Below are 22,104 nucleotides of genomic sequence, written 5' to 3'. Positions count from 1 at the left end.
GGAGCTCCAAGCTAGCTTGCAGCCTGCCCTCTATGACCTCACAATAAGCACATGCCAGAGTCGTGTATTCTTAGACTGTTTATTTAGAATCACACAGTACATTCCAAAAGGCTCGCCACAAACCTGAGAAAAGCATCTAAAAATGGACACAAGTTAAATCCATTTGCTGTGAGGAAAGAAAAAGAGTCTGTTGGCAGGGAAACCTATACCAGCAGCATAGAAATAGAAGTCAATTGTCACTCGTCAGTCTGCTACCTTCAGCCTCATGCTTCTCTTCTCCCCTCCCCCCCCAAAAAGCTACAACATCTGATGACTACACTAGGAGTCTAAAGACAGCCAATTGGGTGTCGGTTTAGCCATTGCAGGAGAGAGTGCAGACTGATGCAGAAGTAACTGTGCCATTACCCTGTCATCAAGTTGCTGCTCTGAAGGCCAGAAGAGGAGGAGCTCTAAGGGAATGGTGCTTAAGATTGCTAAATAGGGGACTACCCCCCTTCTTGAGCCAGGTTGCCAGTAGATTCTCAGCTTCCTCAGGAGCTCTGAGCTGGCACCTGCCACCCCAGCTTGACAGGTGACTTCATTCAAATCAACCAGCCAAGGAAACAGCCTGTCTCAGTGACTCCTGCAGACTGGCCATTTCCACATCCCAGGGGTGCATCCACCAAATAAGAGGACGTGGTCAGGCATCACCTGGGAAGGGAATCTGCCCCACACTTAGAGAATTACTCCCAGAACAAAGGAGTCATGGATGGCACTTAAGAGACTGGTCCTCTAAGAGGGGAGTGTGAAGGGAGGAGGCCTCACTTGCGCATGCCAGCAGCTTCCAGTGGGTTTGCCTAAACTGGCAGGGACAGACCAAGGAAGTCTGAGCTACACCAAAGTTTTTGGGAAACAAGTGAGCTACACTAAGGCCTCCCATCTAAGAGCTGGTTTGAGGGACTGCACCACCTCTGCAGCTTAGCCCTGGGGTGCTCTGACATCCTTCTGTGTCTTAGGCCAGATGCCCTCCTGCTCAAGGAGCTCAGCTAGTTTAAGTAACCACAAGGCTGCCCTCTGTAGAGTTACAGAAACTAGGCATCTTAAGCCGCCTAGTCACAGCAGCCATGAGAAGGGGACATGGCCCTGGATCTTTGCTAGCTACCGAGTGTCTGTAACAAGTAGGCCACCATTTAAAAACAGAGTTTAAAATATTAAGTCAAATGCACTCACAAGACAACTTCATCTCCCAGGGGGATTTCTACTGGAGTCATGCAGAGCTGAGGCATTTCACACTGAGAACCTAAACAGAACTCTTGCAGGCCCAGAGACCCTTCATCCAGGAGTTTCTAGGTTGATCGAAGTCTGCTTCTTCTCATTCCCTTGAGGAGGGCTAGCTGCTCTTACAAGAGCTCTGTGCATAATTTAAACATCTGAGTGATCAGGTCTTCGGTTTATTTTAGCACCGTAGCTCTTCAAGGAGGGAGAAGGGGGTCACTTCTTCCACCAGAAGTTAGGCAGGTTAGACGGGTGCTTCTACCTCCCTCTAGAAGCAGAGAAAGGAAGCCAGTTGCAGCTACTTTTGTAGTTCTATAGTAGAGAGTTTATTCAGGGTGCAGATAGGAAAGGCTTGTTGCCTACAGCTGAGAAAGCCTGCACCCGCCAAAGTATTTCAGAAGCAGTCACATGTGGAAAGCAGCATGAACTGACACCCCCACCATAGAGTGAGTTTTGAATCTTCTTGTTTCTACAGAAGAGAGTTAGGCCCATGAGGCAGGTGCAAGAACTTGCATGTTGCATCTTCAGTCTCCGGCTGAGTGTTTTGGAGTGTACGAGTGTCTGCCCTCATCCTGCAGGAGGGAAGAGTGAAAGTCACATCCCTAGAGGTCTGCCCGCGAGCTACAAAGCATCCTCCCCCCACCCAAGAGACTTTCCTTTGGGACCTGGTACTCAGCAGCCTCTTGTGCTACAAGAGTGAGTCCCTCATGAAGGGGGTCTCCAGGGCCTTTGAGAGGGAGTCTATCCAGGTGCAATGAGTTCATATTCCTACTCCAGCAAGGAGTAGCTAACTACACTGTGTACTAGCCAGTGCTGAAACAGCCCCAACCTGGCCCTTCTCTCAGCTTGGAAGGACCACACATCTTAAGGTTAGAAGGGTATGAACCTCACAGGGGATTGTAGTGAGGAAGTGGAAAATTCAGATCCTAGCTGTCTGAGGGAAGTGTAATAAACAAGACAAGCTGCGCTCTGGGACATGGGTAGGAAAGCCCTAAAGAGTAGTGGGGTTTGGAAAGCCCAGTAACCAGCAACATTGTAGCATCCCTAGACCACCGGTGCCCTTGATTAAGGCTTTACTATTTTTAACCAGGCCCCAAAACTCATCTGTGCTCTCCCATCCTTGGAGGGATACTTGCCTCTTCGATGGCAGAGCGGAATCCTTTGTTATCCAGTTCAAAGGTCTGTGTCCCTGCTTCAGGGTCTCTCCCACCCTGAATTATAGCCGTGTGATGCCAGCCAAAGAGTCCAGAATTCAGGTACTAATCATGGGGGGGGGGGGGGGGAAGGAAGGAAGAGGAAAAAAGTTAATTATCTGCAAGGGAAGAGATCTTTGCCTGCAAGCTAGTGAACCACAAACACAACTCTATGCTGTGGGCACTGGGGTGGGCCAGCCCATTCAGTGGCTTAGAAGCAGGCTACCTGACAAGCACATGCTCCAAGACAAGAGGCAGGCAGCAGACACTTGGAAATGGAGCAGTATATTCTAACTCTGCTTGGTGAGCTACATGTGAAGTAAGCAGGGACTGAGACTAGCAAGTCATCCAAGGAAGACTAGAATCAAGGGCTGTGTCTAGACTGGCAAGTTTCCACAAAAGTGGCTGCTTTTGTGCAAAAACTTGCCAGCCTGTCTACACTGGCCACTTGATTTTGCGCAAGAGCACTGATGTTCTACGGTCTGAAATCAGTGCTTCTTGCGCAAGTCCTTTTCCGGAAATGCTTTCAGGCAAGAGGGCCAGGGTAGACAGCTCGACTGTTTTGTGCAAAAAAGCCCCAATGGCAAAAGTGGCGATCAGGCCTTTCATGTGCAAAAAACAGTCTAGATTGGCATGGATGCTTTTCCGCAAAAAGTTTTTGTGGAAAAGCATCCATGTCAATCTAGATGCTCTTTTCTGCAGATGCTTTTAATGGAAAAGCTCCAGTCTAGACATAGCCATGCTGACTAGTGGGTGCATCACAAGTGTTCTACTTCTATTGCTCAAGAGCAAGTTACCAAGCTCCCTGCTGTGCCTCATTCTGCCACGTGCCAGTGAGGACTGGTAGACAAGGGTGTTGAACAGCGGTGAGCATTCCGAGAAGGTCTACATGTTGGTGTGACCTCTTGCTTTGGCCAGGATGTGTTAATACCCTGGATCTGCTGGGTCTGAACATTCCTGTAACCTGAGTGCTACTGAAGGGACTGGAGAGGACCCACATCATTGCACTGCAACTTCAGATACGCCTCTGCAGAAGCTTACGGAGCATCACTGCCATCTTACCAGCAGAGTCATGATGGGAATGGCAGCAACAACAAGGCCACACATAATAATAATTGCCACACCATAGCCAGGGAAGCTTGGATACATGAAGGGAGGTTCCAGTGTGTCACCTAGAGTAAAGGGAGAGAGTTAGAGCACTGCCTAATAGCCTCAGGGCTGCCAATGAAAGCCAGCCTCCTGCCCTGTCCAGACTGATCACTAGATCTTTTTTAGCTGGCTACTATAACCTCTATGGGTGCAGTTCCTACTCTATTGGCTCTATCAGGAGGCCTCCCTCCCATCCTTCCCTTTCCAGAGGAAGGCATCTTGGCCTGTAGATTAGGCCAATCATGGTGGGCTGTTCAAATGGCTAGTCATGATGGCAGCTGGCTCCACCACTGCCTCAGGGGGGTCTCTTCTGGGCAGAGGGAAGGTCTCGAGCCTCAACAGGCAGCAGAAAGCCTGACCAGCTCTTCCGTTTTGGTGGGAAGGAATTGCTGATTCTACGTGCGCCCCACCCAAAAGCACATGTAGAATCCATGTGGGGTTGTGGTTCTGCTCTTGAAGTTTAACATTGGAGCAGGGAGCTTCAGTCTGGAGGCCTGTGCTGCAGCTACACCTTGCCATTGTAACGAGACTGCAGCAGGGGGACCGGACCAGTTCTGAAGGACTCCTGTAGTCCAGCTAGATCCCCCAATAGTCTTACCTGCCACATGGAAAGAGTATGGGTCCACCTGGAAGCCTGACCCAGCCAGCATGTCATCCGGGCCAACTGAGAGGAGGAGCGTCTGCAGGACGTCTGCACTGGAAGGGGCAGGGTGCTGGAACACAACATCCCCATGGCAGCTCAGGGAGCCGCTTCTGTTGAGACAAGCAACAGACTCTAGTGAAGCAGAGGAGCAGTCACCCAGAGGGCCATGGGCACTCCAGGCTTGAGCGCTAGACCCCACGGCCTCCCACCTAGGCCTGCATCCCAGGATCATTTCTTAGACACCTAAGTTGTCAGAAGAATTAAGATCTGCTGGCCCTTATGAGGAAACAGCAAGCCTCTGGCTAGATAGTAACTCAAGGTTGGGGGAATTTAGTAGGTGCTCATAGCTTACAATGGGGAGTCAAGCTTTTTTAATGCAGATCATAGTAGGGTAGAAGCCCAGACTGTTGGGGCCCCCTGTTCTGTCTCTACAGCCAAGTGTCAGCCACTGTTAGCATCTTCCAAACCACCTTAGGGGATCTTAGAGTTCAAGTCCCACACATCTGCCACCTATGGCGTAGCTAAGAGAAGCAGAGCTTTTACTCACAGGAGGTCTCGAATGACCACTTGCAGGAGGCTTTGGTACTTCCTCAGGGTGTGTGTCAGCTGGAAGAATGGACCAGAGTTAGACAGTCTAGTCCCTGCCCCCCTTCTGTCCCACCATGCAGCCCCTACCACCAAGGTTGAGAGAACATCTGTATCCAGTTTGTTCTGAAGGAGGCCACTTTCCCCAGCAGGCATCAGAGCCAAGCTTAAGGAGCTTTATCCACCAGCTAAGTTGGCCTTGTTGGAACACCCACAATTCTATGTCTGGAGTAACTCCTGTGCCCTCCGTTCACGTTAATATTCTTGCTCGAGCCTGGAATTCTACTAGATCCTCATACGTGGGCTTCCCAATATGCTGAGTCTGAGCTTCAAAGCTCACTGACTAGAGCTGGATTCAGACTGGGACACCACTTACAGGCAACCCCAGTGCTTTATTGTAACACCTAGTTCAGTGTGCTCCTTCCCCAGGACAGGGGTAGGGAACCTTTTGGGTTAGAGGCTGCTGACCTGCAGAGAATTCAGTTGGGGCCACACAAAAGTGAGACGCAAGGGTTTAAAAGAGTGGCACTCTAAGGAGTGGAAAGACACTCCTCACATTTTCACACCAGAGCCTGGGGGCCCCTGGCTAGTACCCTGTGGGCCCCTTAGGCTCTGGGTGGGGCTAAGAGTGAGGGGGAGGGTCTGTGGGAGGGGAGGCTGCTAGAAAACAAGCTTGGGGTGTGGGATCTGTGCAGGAAGGAGGGTGTAGGAGTGGGCAGAGGTTGGTAAGCCTGGGAAGACGGGGGGGTCTGGGCAGGGGTGGGATGCAGGAGCCGTTTCCTCCCCCACCCATGGATTGGAGCCTGACTCCAGCAAGAGAAGCTTGGAGCTTTACCCCCACTGCAGCTGGGATGTGTCACCCCAGCTGTGTGGAGAGTGTGAAAGGGCTGGCACTCTAGCCCCATCTTCCCTGTGCTGGGGGAACCCCAACCCTCAGGGGCTGGATACAGGTGAGCTGGGGGCCAGATTTGGCCCCCCAAGCCTTAGGTTTTACACCCCTGCCCTAGGAGGCATAGGCCAAGGCCTCTATTCAGGATTAGGCTGAAGCCTGGAATTAATGCTTTCTAGATTCCTCCTTAGATCTCAAGAGGGATTCTACAGGGTCCCCTCTCCATCCCTAAACATCTGATTACACAAGGCTGGGGTGGGAATTGCAGGCTGGAAGCCAGGCATGCCTACCACGTCAGCCAGGGACCTGGTGACACTCTGGTGTTCCACAGAAGAATGATCCAGCAGCTTCTCATCGACCATCCAGTTGTTGATCAGGAAGGAAATGGGGAAAACCTGCAAGTTCAGCCTTGCATCTGGAATTGGGGAAGAGATCAGAGCTAGACAAGTGTCATGGCCTCTGCCAGCCAAGCAACAGTGCTAGAGGGAAGGGTACCCACCAGCCACAGAGAGAGTTGTCAAGTCTACGGAGTAGTTAACAAGAGTCCTCAGTGCCTGTAGAATCTGGCTGATGTCAGCATGAGCTTGTGTGTCAACATAGGCTTCCCCACTGATCTCCAGGTCACCTTTGATGTCCCTGGACAAAGGAAAGAGTTTTAGCAGGGCAAAGGTAAGAACCGGCAGAGGTCTGGAGGCTTGGCCACCCTCTTGCAGCTTCCTCCCCGCCCCACTTCAGCATCTGAGGAAGCAAGTTGGAGCTCAGGATAACCTGACAAATGTGTTAGTCTTTGAAGTGCCACCAGACTCCTTGTTAGTCTGTTTCAAGAAACCAGAGCCATGAGCACAGCTATCTCTGGGACACTACAATGGGTTGCTAGAATGTAGCTGCAACTGCTCCAGCAGGGTCATTCCTATTTCGTAATCCCACTAGGGAGGCCTAAGCTTTTGCCTGTCACTCTTGCAATCCCACAAGACCTGCTGCCCCAATAGCAGAAGTGGGTCAAGTGTATTTAGTTGCAGGCAAGATCCTGTGGGCAACAGCCCAGCTGGAAAAGTTGCTAAGTTCTGAGATTGGAAGGAAGGTTTATTAGTGGTAAACAGACTTTACTAGCATGGGGAAACCTGCCTAACAGAATTTAAGATTTGTGGGTGGGAATGAGAGACATGCAAGAAACAGTACAGGACCAGGATTAAAAGTAGAGCCCTGCATGAGATAGTTTCACAGCAGTTGCATGAAAGTGGTTGATCAATGCCTTTGCCCTCATCCTTTAAGTGACTTGGATCTCTGCCACTGCTGCTGACTATTTCTGCTTCCACACTGGCTCCAGCCTAGTCTAGTGCCCAGCATGCTGCTCCCGGCATTGCATCACATGGTGTTCCACTATCTCCAATGTCATGAGGCAGATCTCAAAGGGAGTGGATGCACCACAGTACAGAGGCCTTGTAGTCCCACCTCATAGGTCGACTTGTCTCAAGCTGGACTTAGCCGTACTTCTACCCATCCCCCCCATGTTCAATACTCAATGCACAAGGATGATACGTGTAGTGTTGGATTCTTGCCTGTACTTCACTGCTTCCATTCCTTCCCCCGGTCCTGCATCTCATGAAGGCCAACAAATTGTTAGTTCCCAGGACTGCCACTGAAGGCAGGGAGCATTTGGCAGCCAGATAACACTAGATGACTGACCTCTCATGGTTAACCAGATGCATGAATTGTAGTGCATGGAGATCTTGCCGTTCATAGAAGTCATAGAACTGGAAGAGACCTCAGAAGGTCATCAAGTCCAGCCCCCTGCTCTAGGCAGGACCAATCCCAACTAATCAACCCGGCCAGGGCTTTGTCAAGCCGAGACTTAAACACCTCTAGGGATAGAGACTCCACTACTTCCCTAGGGAACCCATTACAGTGCTTCACCACCCTCCTAGTGAAATAGTTTTCCCTAATATCCAACCTGGACCTCTCCCACCACAACTTGAGCCCATTGCTCCTTGTTCTGCCAACCATCACTACTGAGAACAGCCTCTCTCCATCCTCTTTGGAACCTCCCTTCAGGAAGTTGAAGGCTGCTATCAAATCCCCCCCCCCCCCACTCTTCGCTTCTGCAGACTAAACAGACCCAAGTCCCTCAGCCACCCCTCATAAGTCATATGCTCCAGCCCCCTAATCATTTTAGTTGCCCTCTGCTGGACCCTCTCCAATGCGTCCACATCCTTTTTGTAGTGGGGGGGCCCAGAACTGGACACAATACTCCCGATGTGGCCTCACCAAAGCCGAATAAAGGGGAATAATGACATCTCTGGATCTGCTGGCAGTGCTCCTCCTAATGCACCCTAATATGCCATTAGCCTTCTTGGCTACAAGGGCCCACAGTTGCCCATGGGACTGCTCTCCTGAATCAATGGAAGTTGGAAACTGCTGAACTGTTACTAGGTTCACTGCAGAGGACACTTGAGGCCCCATTTCTCCCCACACCCCTGAAGTGCTCTAGCCTTGTGGAGTCAAATGAAGACTATTTGGCTCAGGGCTGTACCACTGGCTCTCCCATGCCAGGGAGTGGCTGCTTCTACGTAAGCCTGGAGCTCTAAGGCGGCACCAGCATTGGGTGAATTTTCTGTACCTGAGTCTGACAATTGAGAACTTCTTCACTTTGTACAGGGTGCCCAAAGACCGAACCACCTACAGAGGAAAGAGGACAGTTACTTTCCTAGTTTCTCCAGCCTTCCCCAACCCTTCTTCCAGAGGAAGGATTCAGCAGGCCCCTTGGGCACAGACGCATGAAGAACTGAACTGTGAACATCTGTCAGGTCCCCTGCCATCTCTCATATGCTGCTATTTCCTTTCACCTTAGGGGTGCTAGATTGGTGCTCTAGTAATCTGTGTATTATCTCCAGCTGTAGGGATCTGATTTGCTCCAATAGCCTCTACTTGTAGGGCACTAAGATCTCTGCTAGTGCTAGCAAATCTCCACTTTGCATGAGTCAAGTGACAGACCCAAGATATCAAGAGCCCCCATTCCCATACCTTAGCCATGAGGTGGTCATTTCTATTGCATGGGGGGGAGGGGAGAAGAGAAGGAGCTCCTCAATCAGAGTTACCATACCACATCATTTAGTTGGTCCAGAGGGCCCTGGCTGCGCATGCCACCGAACGCTGCAATCGAACCCAGCCTCAGAGCAGTAAAGGAGACCAACAGCTTTTCTGGTTCTAGATTCTCCAGGCTGAAACCTAGATGAGGGAGGCAAAAGGGCTGAGGTGTTCCCTGTGAAGGCATCCCTACAACGGTTACCTCAGCAAATGCAGTTTAGCCATGGAGCAGTTAAAGAAACAGGACAGTTTCCTGAACCCCAGTATGGGATGTATTGCTTAGGTCTACAAGCAAACACTTCTTCCCCTCAACACCCAATTTTGTTGGGTCACTGTATGTGGGTGCCAGATGTCACCTCTGGCAGACACATGCCACCTGGCTTTGTTATTGAAGTGCAGGTTTGACGGTACCTATGGCCATCTGGGAATGGAAACGAATTGAGGGAAGTTCTGCTCTACATGGTGTTGCATTGCAGTGACCGGTGCTCACCATTTGAGTGGACAGATGTGACATCCACTCTCCAGTCATAAAAGGTGTCCATTTTCCTTTCCACTTCTGTGACAACTGTACGGATGAGGTCTGAGTTTGTGGGAGCAGGGCCATCTTCCTGGAATAGAGCCTCGCTCTCAACAATGACAGAGCCATTCCTGTGAGGTCAAGGAAACAGTGGGTTAGGGGTGTTCTATTAACCTGATGGGCTGTATTTACATAGCACCTGATACCAGTCATCGCTTTGCAGAGGCTGTTCCAAAAGGACCCCCTTTTAAAATGAACTCAGCATGCCCTCCATGTATTAGTCAGCTAATTGCCACCCGCTGTCTGTTCTACTAGTGTGTTCCCAGCCAGTTTCTATTCCTTGGCAAGTCATCCAAACTGAGGTACTTGATCAAGAACAAGATCTGTTGGTTACTCCCTCCCCACTCCCACAAGGTTCACCCTCTCCCCTGGGTAGCTTACAACAAAAGCTAGCAATGGAACCAATGCACTCTTAAAGCCTAGTTTCTCAGTTGAATAGTACCTCCCCCAGACGGCATGGGGTGAGTTTTGTAAGATACTCACAAAAACTGGAGAATGTTCACTTGGAGGAAGTTCTTGTAGTTGGAGAACATCTTGTTTAGCTGGAAACAATAAGAGCCACTGGCTGAGAACAGATTGTTCCACAACAGCTACTTCATTGTCAACAGTGAGGGGTTACTGGAAGTGCAGTCAGACTTGTAAGAACATGGACTAGTTTGCACAGAGCCAGGGAGTAGTTATCACTAGTTCTTAGATTGGGAGTGAGTGGAGCTTCAGGGCAGACTAGTTAAGTATAGAGTCTAGGGGGATACAATCCAGACCCACATGGACTAACAGGAAATGCCATCTCAGCATTGCCATGCATGGAACAGTTTGCCTTACCACGGGCCAAGCACTGGAGCTACCTTAGCGATTCTCACCATAAGGGGACTGGAGACTAAAGCCCCTTGCTTACAGGTAGTCATGACCAACATTGGCCAAAGAGGCAACATGTGCAGGCCCGTGTGAGTGCAAACCTGTCCCCTCCTGACCCACGCTTGCCCAAGGGCCTGGTAAATCTGTTGGCCCTCCTAAGTGGTGCATTGGATACCAATCCACAGGAGTATTAGTTCAATACTCCCCCACCCCAGGAAAGGTCTATCTAGCCCACAAGGAGACTTAGGAGAAGAGTCTAAATTGCTGATGACAAGCTACAACCAGGGAGCCACGTTAGGTTCTGGAAGCTGACTGACTTCTAAAGAGTTGGCTTTTAAGAATTCCACTTACAGTTAATTTCACTTCCTTCTCCAGCTTCTTGTAGACATCTGAAGACTTGTTCTTCAGGAGCTCTGTGTAGGCAGCCCCAAGGAGGCGGAACTGCAGAGGTAGGATATGCACAGGTGACTTAGGTCTGCTTGCTGGCCCACTCTTTGGCTTAGGGGAGAAGCTCGGTTTTGAAGCCTTGAATTCAAGTTTTGAAGTGTGACCCTTTTCGATTGTCGCCACCCACTTGGCAGTCGCTGCAGCTGTGGCTGGCTGCAAGGCAGAACCTATTGTTCTAGTTAACACATGAAGGCCTGTTTTAGCTGTTGACCCATGTCGGGAGCTTAGAAGCAAGCGGGTTGACAAGACTGAAGTAGGGAGTCTAAGCGGTGTTGGTGCATTGCTCCTGTTCCAAGGCATCAGCTGAGTTGGCTTTGGTAGAATAGGAAGCTGCAGGCCAGGTGTGGCAGGAGTTCTGGCACTAGTTAGCAGGGCTGTTCTCTTTGCTGTGGGTAGAATTCTGGCAGCAGTGTGAAGGGAAGTCACCCCACTAGGTTTGGCTTCAGCGAGGGGCTGGAAAACAGGAGCCTTGGGTCCAGAAGTCAGGGGAAGGTTTGTAAGTTCTGCAGTTGTTCTTTGTGCTGGAGGCAGTGGCAGTGAAGCAGCTGTTCTGGTTTTGACTGGGGTAGCCTTGGACGCAGCTGTGCTGATTGAGGTCCGCCCAAGAGCAGGCGGTGTCACCCCACTGATGTTAGCTGCCTTAGTGGACACCTCTTTTACTTTGTGTTTTCCCAACATTGCTGAGGTGGGCTTCCATTCTGAAGGTGCAGCTCTAGCAGAGGCTGCCGGGACAGGCCTTTGAGTATGTTCCAGTGCAGTTGGGGTTGGGGCAGCAAGCAATGCATGCCCTGTTCTGTTCAGGTACAGGGAAGTGGAATGGGTCTCCACCATGCCACTTGTATCATTTTTAGAGGGCAACACAAGGACGGTCTTTCTCTGTGGAGAAGTCGGCACCTGTGGCCCTCGCCAGAGGGCCATCCTGCTAGGCAGAGACGTGGTTGAGTGGGATAGGACCAAGTCAGCTGGGGTGGATGGCTCTCTCCTCATTCCTGGTCTGCGGAGTGAATACGGCTTACGTGCTGGCTGAGCAAGTGGCTTTGCTGAACTGGAGCGGGAAAGCAGCTCGGTTGTCGTAGCACCACTTGACATGCTGAGAGGGAGCTCGGAGGAACCAGGAGGTACTTCAGTCTGCTCTTTCATAAGGGGCGTCACAGTTTCAGCCAATCCCCCATGGAGGATGGCACTGGTGATGTTTGCAGCTGTCCTGCCTCCTGAGACACTAGGGGAGGTCTCAGGGCAGCAAGCAGCCGTACTGGACTGAGTTCTTGGGCCTGTGCTAATAGGCAGCATGTGGGGTGGAGAATAGGCTGCAGTATCTTCATGCAAGAAGGCTGCAGTAGGCTTCACACTGCTTGTGACTGCAGGGTAGGTCAGTGCCTGACTGGTACCAGCAAGTGGTGTCTCCTCTGAGCCAGATGTTCCTCTCATTGGCTCCAGAGATGAAGGAACTATTATTAGATAGTCATGAGCATGTGTGACAGCAGGGCTAGGAGAACCCTTTTCTTCCACAGCTGTGCTAAGGGCAGCAGACTCCCAGACTGGACAATTAGTGGAACCAGAAATCACTTCAGTCGTGTGCTCTTTTGGTCTAGTACCCAGCTGCCTTACCGGATGAGTTCTTCCAGGGGAAGTGCTAGCAGTCTCCACATCAATTTTAAGGGGCTCATAGGGATGTATGGCTTCATAAAGGCCAATTCCAGTTGCAGCCAGCAAGGGAGCATTGGTAATAGCATCAGTCAGCTGAGAAATATCACTGACTACAGCATCACTTTGAGAGCGAGATCTAGTTACTGGACTATGAGGGACCCCAAGGAGACCCTGTTCTGAAGAGGACTCTGGAGTGGTCATTTCCAGCACTGGAGAGCTCAATGTGTCACGCTCAACCGGAATGTTTGATATTCCTGGTGAACTAGGAGTTTGAGTTAACAGATGGCCCAGTCCAGCAGTGGCTGGCTTGGGAACAGAGTGCCTATGAGGCCTGGTTCCTCTGTGTCCTGGCAGAGCAGTAGGGAGAGTTGTCCCTCCACCACTCTGCAAAGGAAGCCCAGATGGTACCTCTGAGCTTGCCTGCACCACACCCTCAAGAGCTACCTTTAGTGGTGAAGCTGAAGCACCAGATGGGGCATGCAATTGTGCAGTAGGGCTGACGTGTATGGGTAATGCTGGCTGAGTAGGTAACTCACTAACAGGGGGTGTGACAGCAGTGAGCATCTCCCTGATCCCTATCCCTTCAGTGGGGCCTGCTAAGGTGTCTGGAACAGTAAGGGGGCTGAGAGAGGGGTGTTCTGTGAAGTGGCTCAGGCCACCCACATGCAGTGGCACAGAAGCAGAGGTGCTGGCGGGTCGTCTCATAGATCCTGGGGCTGGGGGCAGGTTAGTGGATTGGGACATACTAGCAGAAGCACTCCATGTGAATTTAGTCACATCTGACAGCCTAGCGGAACTGTGTCCCTGGGTGGACATGGTTACAGTAGGGGATGCCTCCAGGGAACTTTCTCTGGAAGGAGAGGCTGGCAGAGACACTGGCTGTGTCCCAGGGACAGTACTGAGCCACACTGGCTCCACACGAGCAGCCTCACCACTGGCTTTGAGGGAGGAACCTGGTCGCCTATGGGTGATCAGTTCTGCAGGGCCTGAGCTAGTCACTTCCAGAGGAGACATGGACTCTGGCAAGTGGGTACTCAGGGTTAAGTTACTCTGCGTGGGAGCAGCTGCCGGGCTGGTTGGCAGGGTGGAACTTGCAATCAGTGACATTAAGTAGGATGGTTCTTTGCTTGCCCTGTATGTCTGAGGAGGAGAGGGCAGGAGTTTAAGCAAGACATCAGTGGCACTAGTTTTAGTGGCCTTCTGATCTCTGCTAGTGCTGGGAGCCATGGGCATGGCAGAGTGGGTTGTTTTATACAGACCCCATGCCTCACCAGTGAGACTGTCTGCAGCAGCTGGTTGCTTTGTACCAGAGCTTGGACTTAAACGAGCAAGGGAGACAGCATCTGGAGAAGCACGTAGTGGCTGTGCAGATGCCTTTGGAGTGGAGTGCAAGGGGTCATAGTGCATAGTGCTAGTATCTGTCCCAAGCACCATCAGTTCTGAGAGATTAGCTGGTACCACTTCAGCATTAGAGTCCATTGCTTCAATGGCCACTTTGGATGCCTGTAGGGAAGGCAACCGCAGGTCCCCCTTGGAGGATGCCTGCAGCCCCTTAGGGGAAAGCTTTGGGGAGCCTGTAATTTTAGCTTGTGCCCCAAGGGCCAGAGATGTGTCGAGTTTCAGAGTGCTCAAGTTGATGCCATGCGGGTCCTTGGCAGCTCCCGGTTTATAATCCAGACTTGCTCTTCCATCAAGTGTGAATGCAAAGAGTGCAGAGAACAGGCTCAAGTCATTCCATGTGGCTTCTGGGAGGCGTAGCTGGTCTGTGGGGGCTGCAGAATCTGCCTGCAAGCTTCTAGTGTGTGGCTCCTCCTGCACAGCATGCAGGCCAGTGTGTCTTTTTTCCATGTAGTTCAGTACGTGGTGGCTGGGAGTCATCAAGATGCTGCCAGTATTATTCTGGGACACGACTAAGTCAGGCTGCAAGGGTGAAGATGTAGGCACAGTGGCAAGAGGGTTCTGGCAGGGAGACACTGAAGACCCTTTGTTACATGCAGTGGTACTAGCAAGGAAGCAGGTGACCATAGCCAAAATGATTTGCCATCCATGTCCTCTGGCAGGCATCAAGGCAGCTGCAGGGCCTGGTGTTACTCTCATGGCTCCTCTTCTTCCTAGGGGAGCCCTTGTAGTATCTTGCCCTGAAGGGTCATCCAGATTTGGCGGTCCTGCCCCATGATTTATCATGGGCACTTGCATCATGGCAGCTCAGCTGCGAAAATCAAGAGATTAGCTATTTATGTCTGCAGTTCTTCCCAGTTAAGGTAGCAGCTAGCTGAGCAATCCCAGTCCAAGGAATCCACTAGCCCAGATGGAGGGAAGCCCAAACTAACTCCTTTTATAAGCTGGGAAAGATCAGCACTCCAGAGGTTGAGCCAATGAGTGTCTTGCTGTCTACTAGTCAAGACCTACAGTGGGTTTTCCATAGCTACCCTCCCCCTAAAAAACACTCCTTCCCCTCTCCTTCATTCAGGGCTTTAAGCCATGATGGTTTCAAACCAAGCAGTTCTTCAATTTCTCAGCTAGAGTCAGTTTAACATGGGAGAAATAGAAGTGTCTTTCCTCCTATCTAGTGCTGGCAGTGACCAAGAAAAAGCCAGAGCCTCATGGTCTCACCACATTTGTATTGCAGCAGAAGTTGTCTATTAAACCAGTAACTCTAAGAGCCAGCTATGTTAAGTGGTTTAAAATAGTTGAGTACTCATGTTTACATGGCATCTCAGAAGATGCAACCATGCAGAATATAAGCTTTGGGATGGATTAGAGAGGTGCCTTCCTCCCCAGATCACAGCTACAGAGAGCCCTATTCTGGAAGGAGGAAGGGTGGGGGTTTTAGTCCCATTTCCCCCCCCCACTGATTACAGAAACTGGGAGGCACCAACACATTCAGATGGGACCAGACACGGAGGCAGGAAGGAAAGGGATGTGGGACCATTTCCAGAGGATATGGCTGCACCCCTGCTGGCAGATCAGCACTTCCATCAAATTAATATGCTGGCTTGATAGGAAAGTCTGAAACCTGGGAGCCATAAAAAGGCATCTATACCATGTAGCCATTTTAAGAGCTTTAGCAGCTTCTCGCCTGCTTCCAGTGGGGCCACCATCACAAGGTTAACACTCTATAGACAGCAGGCACTAGAGGGGCTAAGGAAAAGAGGGCAGGTGCCAATTCCAAATCCTGAGGAAGAGGCCTTCGTTATTAGGCAATATCACCACTACAGCCTCCCAGATCACGTGTGCGCTGGCTATACAGGAATCAGGCTGGTTTGTACTTGACTGGCTACACTATAGTGCCACAGCCCATTCCACTAGAGCTAAGCATACTCAGACGTAACAGAGGCATATACAAGCTGGGATGCACCCCCTAGTTTGTAGTAGAGGCATAGGCTAGCTGCTGGTAGGTGCTTAGCTTTAGTATGCTATCTGTGTACAGCAGGGACTGCAATGGCCACCCAGGCTAAGCCTCTGGGTCTCGAAGACTTGTAAAGCAAGTCTAATGCCAAGGTGGAAGCAGCCCTTGTAGGCACAGCAAGAGTCAAGCCCAAGAAGCAGCTTCAGCTAGTGGAAGATACTATGCACTTGTATACTGAGGGGCTCTATGAAGCTTTACTGAAGGAGTAATAAGCATTGGTGAGACTAGAGTTATAACCAGCTACAGCCATAAGAAACACATGGCTATACAATAGGAGAGAGCTCTAAACATTAGGCTAGGCATTCTAGGTTAGAGTTAACTAGTGGGAGAAAGGAAGCCAATTGTAGGCTAAGAAAAACCCTAAAGTAAGGCTGCCCCTTCCAAAGCCAGGTAGGGCTAAAGCCACTAGGAGACACACACAGGAAGATAGAGTACTAAGTCTCAATGCCTAGCTGCTTGTTCTCAGAGCTGTTTTCTACAGCAGTTTAGAACACCAACTTCCTCCCCTCCCCAGTGCTTTTATGGCTTTTTCCCCTCAGACTACAGCTATCAAGTAGACCATGAACACAAGCCCAGGAAAATGGAGCTCAGCTGTCTCTCAACAAGTTCTCACTTCTCTGAGAAGAAGCCTAGACATCATAACCCAGGGCTCCTGACAAGCCACTTATAGACACACACATAATTAGGCTAACTACCTAGAACAGTGGTTTCCCTTGGGCATGGCATGAAGTGACCCAGTCAAACCTTACAGGCCACAGACATTAGAATTAACACTTGTAGCCAGACTGGCTCCTAGCCAAGCCCCAGCACAGGGATTTCTGTGCACAAAACCAGTTATGCTTCCAGAAGGCACACCAGAGCCTAAGCAATCATTTTATCCCAGTCCCTTAACCACTCTGCTTTTTCAACAACCCTCCACTGAGTCTTACCTTAGAGCTGCTGCCCAGTCACCCACACACAGGAGAAGGGTACAAGCAGCAGCTCAGAGACCTGCTCTTTTATTTCATTGGCACTGAGTTGTGGGGGATGGGTGTGCAAGAAGGAAGTAACAGCTGAGGCCCAGGTGGCCCGGTTCCTGGTTAACTCACTTTGCACCTCCCCATGTGAAAGCTCTTCCCACCACAATGAGAGGGAGGAGGAATCCACATTTTCTGTGAGGCTTTGGCTGCAGGAACTGGGCAGTGTGTGTCATTTTCCCCCAGCCCATCTCCCTCCAGACACAACACGAGCGCCTCACAATGCCATGCCTGTCTGGACAGGCCCTTAACATATTGCTGCTGTGATGCATGGGTGGAAGGGTTGCACCGGTTGGCCTCTCTAGCTCCAAAAGGGGGTGTGGAATTTGAAGGCAGCAACATATTGCTGCTCCCTCACTATTTACTACTGAAAGAGCTGCAGAGCAAAGATAGACTTGGGATCGCAATTCAGTGTGGCCCAGCACAGGGAAATAAGTCTGGAGCGAGATGATGAGAGCTAGGCTAAAGGACAGCTCAGGAGACTGGTCCTAGCTCTGACAATTTTGCATCAGTGGGCAACAAGTGTGTGCCCAGGATAAGTCTATGTAATATGGAGATAGACCTAGCTCATAGAGTTGGAAGGGACCTCAAAAGATCATCAAGTCCAGTCCTCTGCCTTCACAACAATACCAAGTACCATCCTGGCAGATTTGCCCCAGATCCCTAAATGGCCTCCTCAAGGACTGAACTCACAACCCTGAGTTTAGCAGGCCACTGCTCAAACCCCTCAGCTATCCCTCCTGAGACCAAAAGATGTACCTGTCAGTGTTTGAAAGATTAGAATGAAAGAGCGTTTGAAGTGACAGGATAACCTTTTTGTTCAGGCACCAAGTGGACCATCTAAACTCAGGATGGCTAACAGCTGTTCAGAAGCTCATGTGAATGGGTCGGGCTCCTAGTGGACAGGTGGCCAAGTTAAAAACACAGCTGTCATTCTAACTGGCCCTATTTGAGCAGGAAATGCCAGGACTGACTGGCTAGTGAGCTCAATCCTAGAGGTGGTCGCTCCAATGTTATGGTAGTTGGGGGGACAGGTGCCATGTTAGCCAACAAACCAGGGATTGATCCTGAGACCTGCAAAGCCTTTAAACAAAATCCTACACAGGGTATTAGAGCCAGCTTACCCCCCTACCTCCGAGCAGTAGCAGACCCACATCCTCTGTGGAGCACTACAGAGAGGGTCTTGTAATGCACATTTGCCAGTGGCTTACTTTTGCACTGCTCCCATCTGTCCTGGAGCTAACGAGAGGTCTTTGGTCTCTAGGAGTATCAATCTAGCACACTTCTTGAAAATTTGCATTCTGTCTTTCCCTCCCCCCAGGATTGTTTTAGCACACTCATTGCGAGCTCTGGGCTAGCAGCTTGCCTACTGAATTGATCTAGAACATTATATCAGCTTGTGGAACAGCATCTAGCTAGACCACTGTAATATTCAGAGAGCCAGGAACTATAGCTACTCCACTTCTTCTTGGTCCCCTGTTTCCCTTGACTAGCAATACCATTTACAGATATATTTTCAGTACCTCTCAGCAAATCACAGGTCACTTTGTTAAATAGCTGAGTATATAAGCTGCTAGCTAGTGTATAAAACAGTGTGATGTGCATCTTGCTTCTAGCTGGCCCCACATTTCTGTAGCACCCTGGATAAGTCACTCAACTCCATCTCCGCTTCCTGTGCTGCGGAGAATAACAATGCAGATGTTTTGTGAGGCCTAATCATTAATGTTTGTCCAGTGCATTGTGAAGACGCTATAGCTATGCAAGGTGAAGTTGTTTTATAAGCACCTGTTCTTTCTAGATGTCCGTGCTGCGTGACATTTGAAATGAAACTGGATTGTTTATTTCCTGACTGGTGGGCATCATAGGGCCTGGGCGTCATACTGCTGCATACTCACCGGCTGTGTCTAGACTGGCAAGTTTTTCTGCTTTTAAACTTGCCAGTTGTCTACACTGGCCGCTTGAATTTCTGCAAGAACACTGACTTCCTACTGTCTGAAATCAGTGCTTCTTGAGGAAACACTATGCTGCTCCCATTCGGGCAAAAGTCCTTTTGCGCAAAGCTTTTGCGTAAAAGGGCCAGTGTAGACAGCTCAGATTTGTTTTGCGCAAAAAAGCCCCGATCGCGAAAATGGCGATCGGGGCTTTTTTCGGAAAAGCGCGTCTAGATTGGCACGGACGCTTTTCTGCAAAAGCACTTTTTGCGGAAAAGCATCCGTGCCAATCTAGACGCTTTTTTCCACAAATGCTTTTAACAGAAAACTTTTCTGTTAAAAGCATTTGCGGAAAATCACGCCAGTCTAGACGTAGCCACCGTGTCAGAGCCCAACGTCAGAAACTGTTATCTGAATCATACTGGTTTGACAAATAGAAACGTTCATTTGCTGGTTAACCATTCATGTGATTGTTATGTATTACACAGTAATGAGGGTCTGCTGATTAAGTTATTATTAAGGCAGGTGTAGACTGGGTCGGGAACTCTTAAGAAACCCCACTTTCCAACTGAGGCATGAGAGCCTCAGGAGGCCAATAGACTTGCTTCTTTTAAATCTCCTAGCCAACTCTGTTTAGCCTAAGGGCGACCCTGCCTCAGATGAGGTACAGGAGGCATGAGGTGATTTGGTTTGCTCTGGGGCTACCTCTGAGAGGATAAACAAATCACTGCTTTTCAGTGTATCTGACTTTGCTGGGTTCCTGCTATCCCCCCATCAGGTACAAAGAAGGCGACAATCAAAGCTTTGAGACTGACTTCCAGAGGGTGAAGAGAGAAAATACCTCAGTGCAGAGCCTGGACTGAAACTGCCACTGTTGTGGAGAATTAAAATTACATCATTCAAATATAGTATTGGGTACCAGGAAGTCTCTGCTGACCCTTTACTCCATTAAGATATAGCTTAATGGTTAAAAATACACAGATGGATCAGGATAGAGTCAGCTCCATGCACCCTGGGTGTAGGCCCATCTCCCTCTTTCTCAGCCACCACAGGTTTGAATGGCTGATTCTCGCTATCATAAAGACATTTTTCACTCAGGGTAACTAGCTGACAGTCCTCCAGAGATATCAGGCCAGCGGATGGGTCAGATTAAATATCTTCATGGAGACAGAGATGCAGACTCAGGCAAGCAGCCATCTTGCTGGCCCTCTGCTGTTGATAACTGCTGGGGGACACAATCAGCCTTGCAACTGGTGTCCCACACCCCGTTCAGAGGAACCAAGTGTTCCCACCCATAATAATCCTGCAGGTTCGGGTTTCCTCCGATCAGGATCTATCGCCCATTTGGTCACTGACAGGAAGGGGAGGGAGGTTGGTGATGAAAGTGCAGTTGACACACAAAAGTTGACATACAAAAATGAAAAACGGTCAAATCCGTTTTTATGTCTCATGTTGTCGACGTTTCATGGCCACATGGCTAGCTCCACTGTTGACCGATAGAGCAAAGCACTGTGGGGAAGTATTGTGTGAAGCCAGAGATGATCCCTGCACCTCGCTTGTGTGAGGGATACGGACAAGGCTGCCAGGGGCAGGACTTTGTGATGCCCTCTTCCCAGCACTCCACACTGTGGGAAGAGCTGCTGGGATCACCCGGGCACAAAGCTGGTGCCTGTTGGTTTGAACCACATTGGCTGAGGGTGCTACCGGAGAGGCGCCCCTGCTGCACTCCATTCCCATAGGGTGATGGATCCTGGCGACCTCTCCTGTGGTGTCTTTTCCTCCTACCCACCCCAACCCCATTGACCAGGACCGCCAGAACTTTGTTCCACCTCTCCACAGCTTCATTCCTGACCCGTCAAGTTCTGCTGTTCCATGAGCCATGGCACTCAAAACCTCAGTGTCACCGATAGACTGATCCAACTGGCTGGGCTGTTCTTCAGATCGGGAACTAGACCCTGCCCTCTCCACCTCCTCCATTCACCCTTCCTTTGCTGCTGTTGCAGTCTTCTCTTAGCTGTGTAATCTCCACAAAGAGCATCAGGAGGAGCAGAGAGAGGCCCTAGACTCTCGGATCCATCTGGGTAAGAAACATATTCCCCTTTCCCAGAGAAGGAGATCGCAGCTGGGGGAATCCAGGCCTAGCACTCTATTCCCTTCCCCACATGCCTTGCAGGCCAGGGGTGACCAACAGTGAGTCATTTTGCAGTTCGCTTGTTCCTGGGGGAGTTGCTCACCTTCCTACTTAGAATGTTGAACAAGGTCGAGGAAGAGGTTACCTGTGCCAGTCTCTTCATTCTGGACTGGATAGTCCGATCCAACAGTAAGTGACTCCACAGCGAGGCCTCACTTTGGAGATGTTATGGCCCAGTTTAACCCCAGCCCTGCTGAGCCATGGTCAGTGTCTCTTACAGTTTCCAAAATGACACACTACACAGGGGAGCCGTTCCTAGCCCTGGGGCCAGCCCTGCAGAGTGCAAGCGTGAAGGTGAATGTGGAACCATGGCTCACAGTGCTAACATGGCTCATCGGCACAGCCTGCCGGTGAAGAGCCTGCCAGGAACTTGGGCATCACAACACAGGGCCCATCTGTGCACCATAGTGTAGGGCAGAAGATGGGGCAAACAAGAATCCTAGGCAGCATGGCTCCCATTGCTGGGCTGCGTTTCAGCAAGCAAGAGAGGATCCCAGCCTAGCTTGGGAGGGGAAAAGGCCCCTCCACACTGTGTGCAAGTCATCTTCATTTCTGCCTGGGTCTGGCAGGTCAGAGAAGTTCTTGCCTACTTTATCCAATGGGGTAGCATGAGCTAATGGGGAGATCCACGGCAAAACCCTTGATTTCCTTCCTAGTGCGTCAGTGCGCCTGGACCTTCGACAGCATGGTAAGACTCCACACAGCCCTTAGTGATGGGAGTGCATGGCCAGGGCAGAATATGGTGACAAGGGGTAGGGAAGGTGAGGCAATTGCAGATGGAGGAGGGGCAGCAAATAGTTTTTGGGAACTGGAGCCAGCACACTCCAGCTACAGATGGAAGTGGGTACACTGAAGATAGTGGTTTTTCTCCTAGTCCCTGAGCCCTCTCCACAGCAGCCATCCTGGCTCTGCTCCTCGTGCTGGCTTCCTTCAGTGAGCCCCCAGTTCACACCCCAGGGATCGTCCACACTCCTGGAGACTAGGCCATGCCCTTCTATGCTTTGGATCTGGTCTTCACCAGGCAGAAGGGTGAGTCCTAAGCTGGCTCTGCACAGCCCCTGAGCTGACCATGGAGCCCTGAAGCCAACGCTGCACCTTTCCCCTTCACGCTGTAGGGTGGGACTGTTGTTTTTCTTTGTGCTTACAGAGTTTGTATGTGCTCTTATTAAAGTGACAGTCTGATTCCTTAAGGCCACCTCAAGGTTCGGTGTTTTTAACATTGATTCTTTGTGCA

General features: G+C 50.4%; 1 protein-coding gene across 1 annotated transcript; it reads right to left on the bottom strand.

Moving 5' to 3' along the window:
- Positions 1 to 65: 65 nt before the first annotated feature.
- LOC102458380 (uncharacterized) lies at positions 66 to 16,811 on the bottom strand. Its single transcript, XM_089781963.1, has 13 exons — positions 16,662 to 16,811; positions 10,581 to 14,532; positions 9,858 to 9,916; positions 9,288 to 9,445; positions 8,814 to 8,938; positions 8,331 to 8,389; positions 6,213 to 6,349; positions 6,004 to 6,128; positions 4,787 to 4,845; positions 4,195 to 4,349; positions 3,510 to 3,619; positions 2,391 to 2,513; positions 66 to 1,826 (listed from the first exon to the last, which is right to left on the bottom strand). The coding sequence occupies exons 2-13, from the start codon at positions 14,520 to 14,522 to the stop codon at positions 1,779 to 1,781; spliced, it is 5,100 nt and encodes a 1,699-aa protein (XP_089638089.1). The 5' UTR covers positions 14,523 to 14,532; positions 16,662 to 16,811; the 3' UTR covers positions 66 to 1,778.
- Between the last annotated feature and the right edge of the window lie 5,293 nt (positions 16,812 to 22,104).

The sequence above is a fragment of the Pelodiscus sinensis genome, chromosome 14, assembly GCF_052426305.1.
Source record: "Pelodiscus sinensis isolate ZL-2025 chromosome 14, ASM5242630v1, whole genome shotgun sequence".
In the NCBI taxonomy this organism is placed as follows: Eukaryota; Metazoa; Chordata; order Testudines; family Trionychidae; genus Pelodiscus; species Pelodiscus sinensis.
This window is presented reverse-complemented; position numbering and strand designations above follow the sequence as displayed.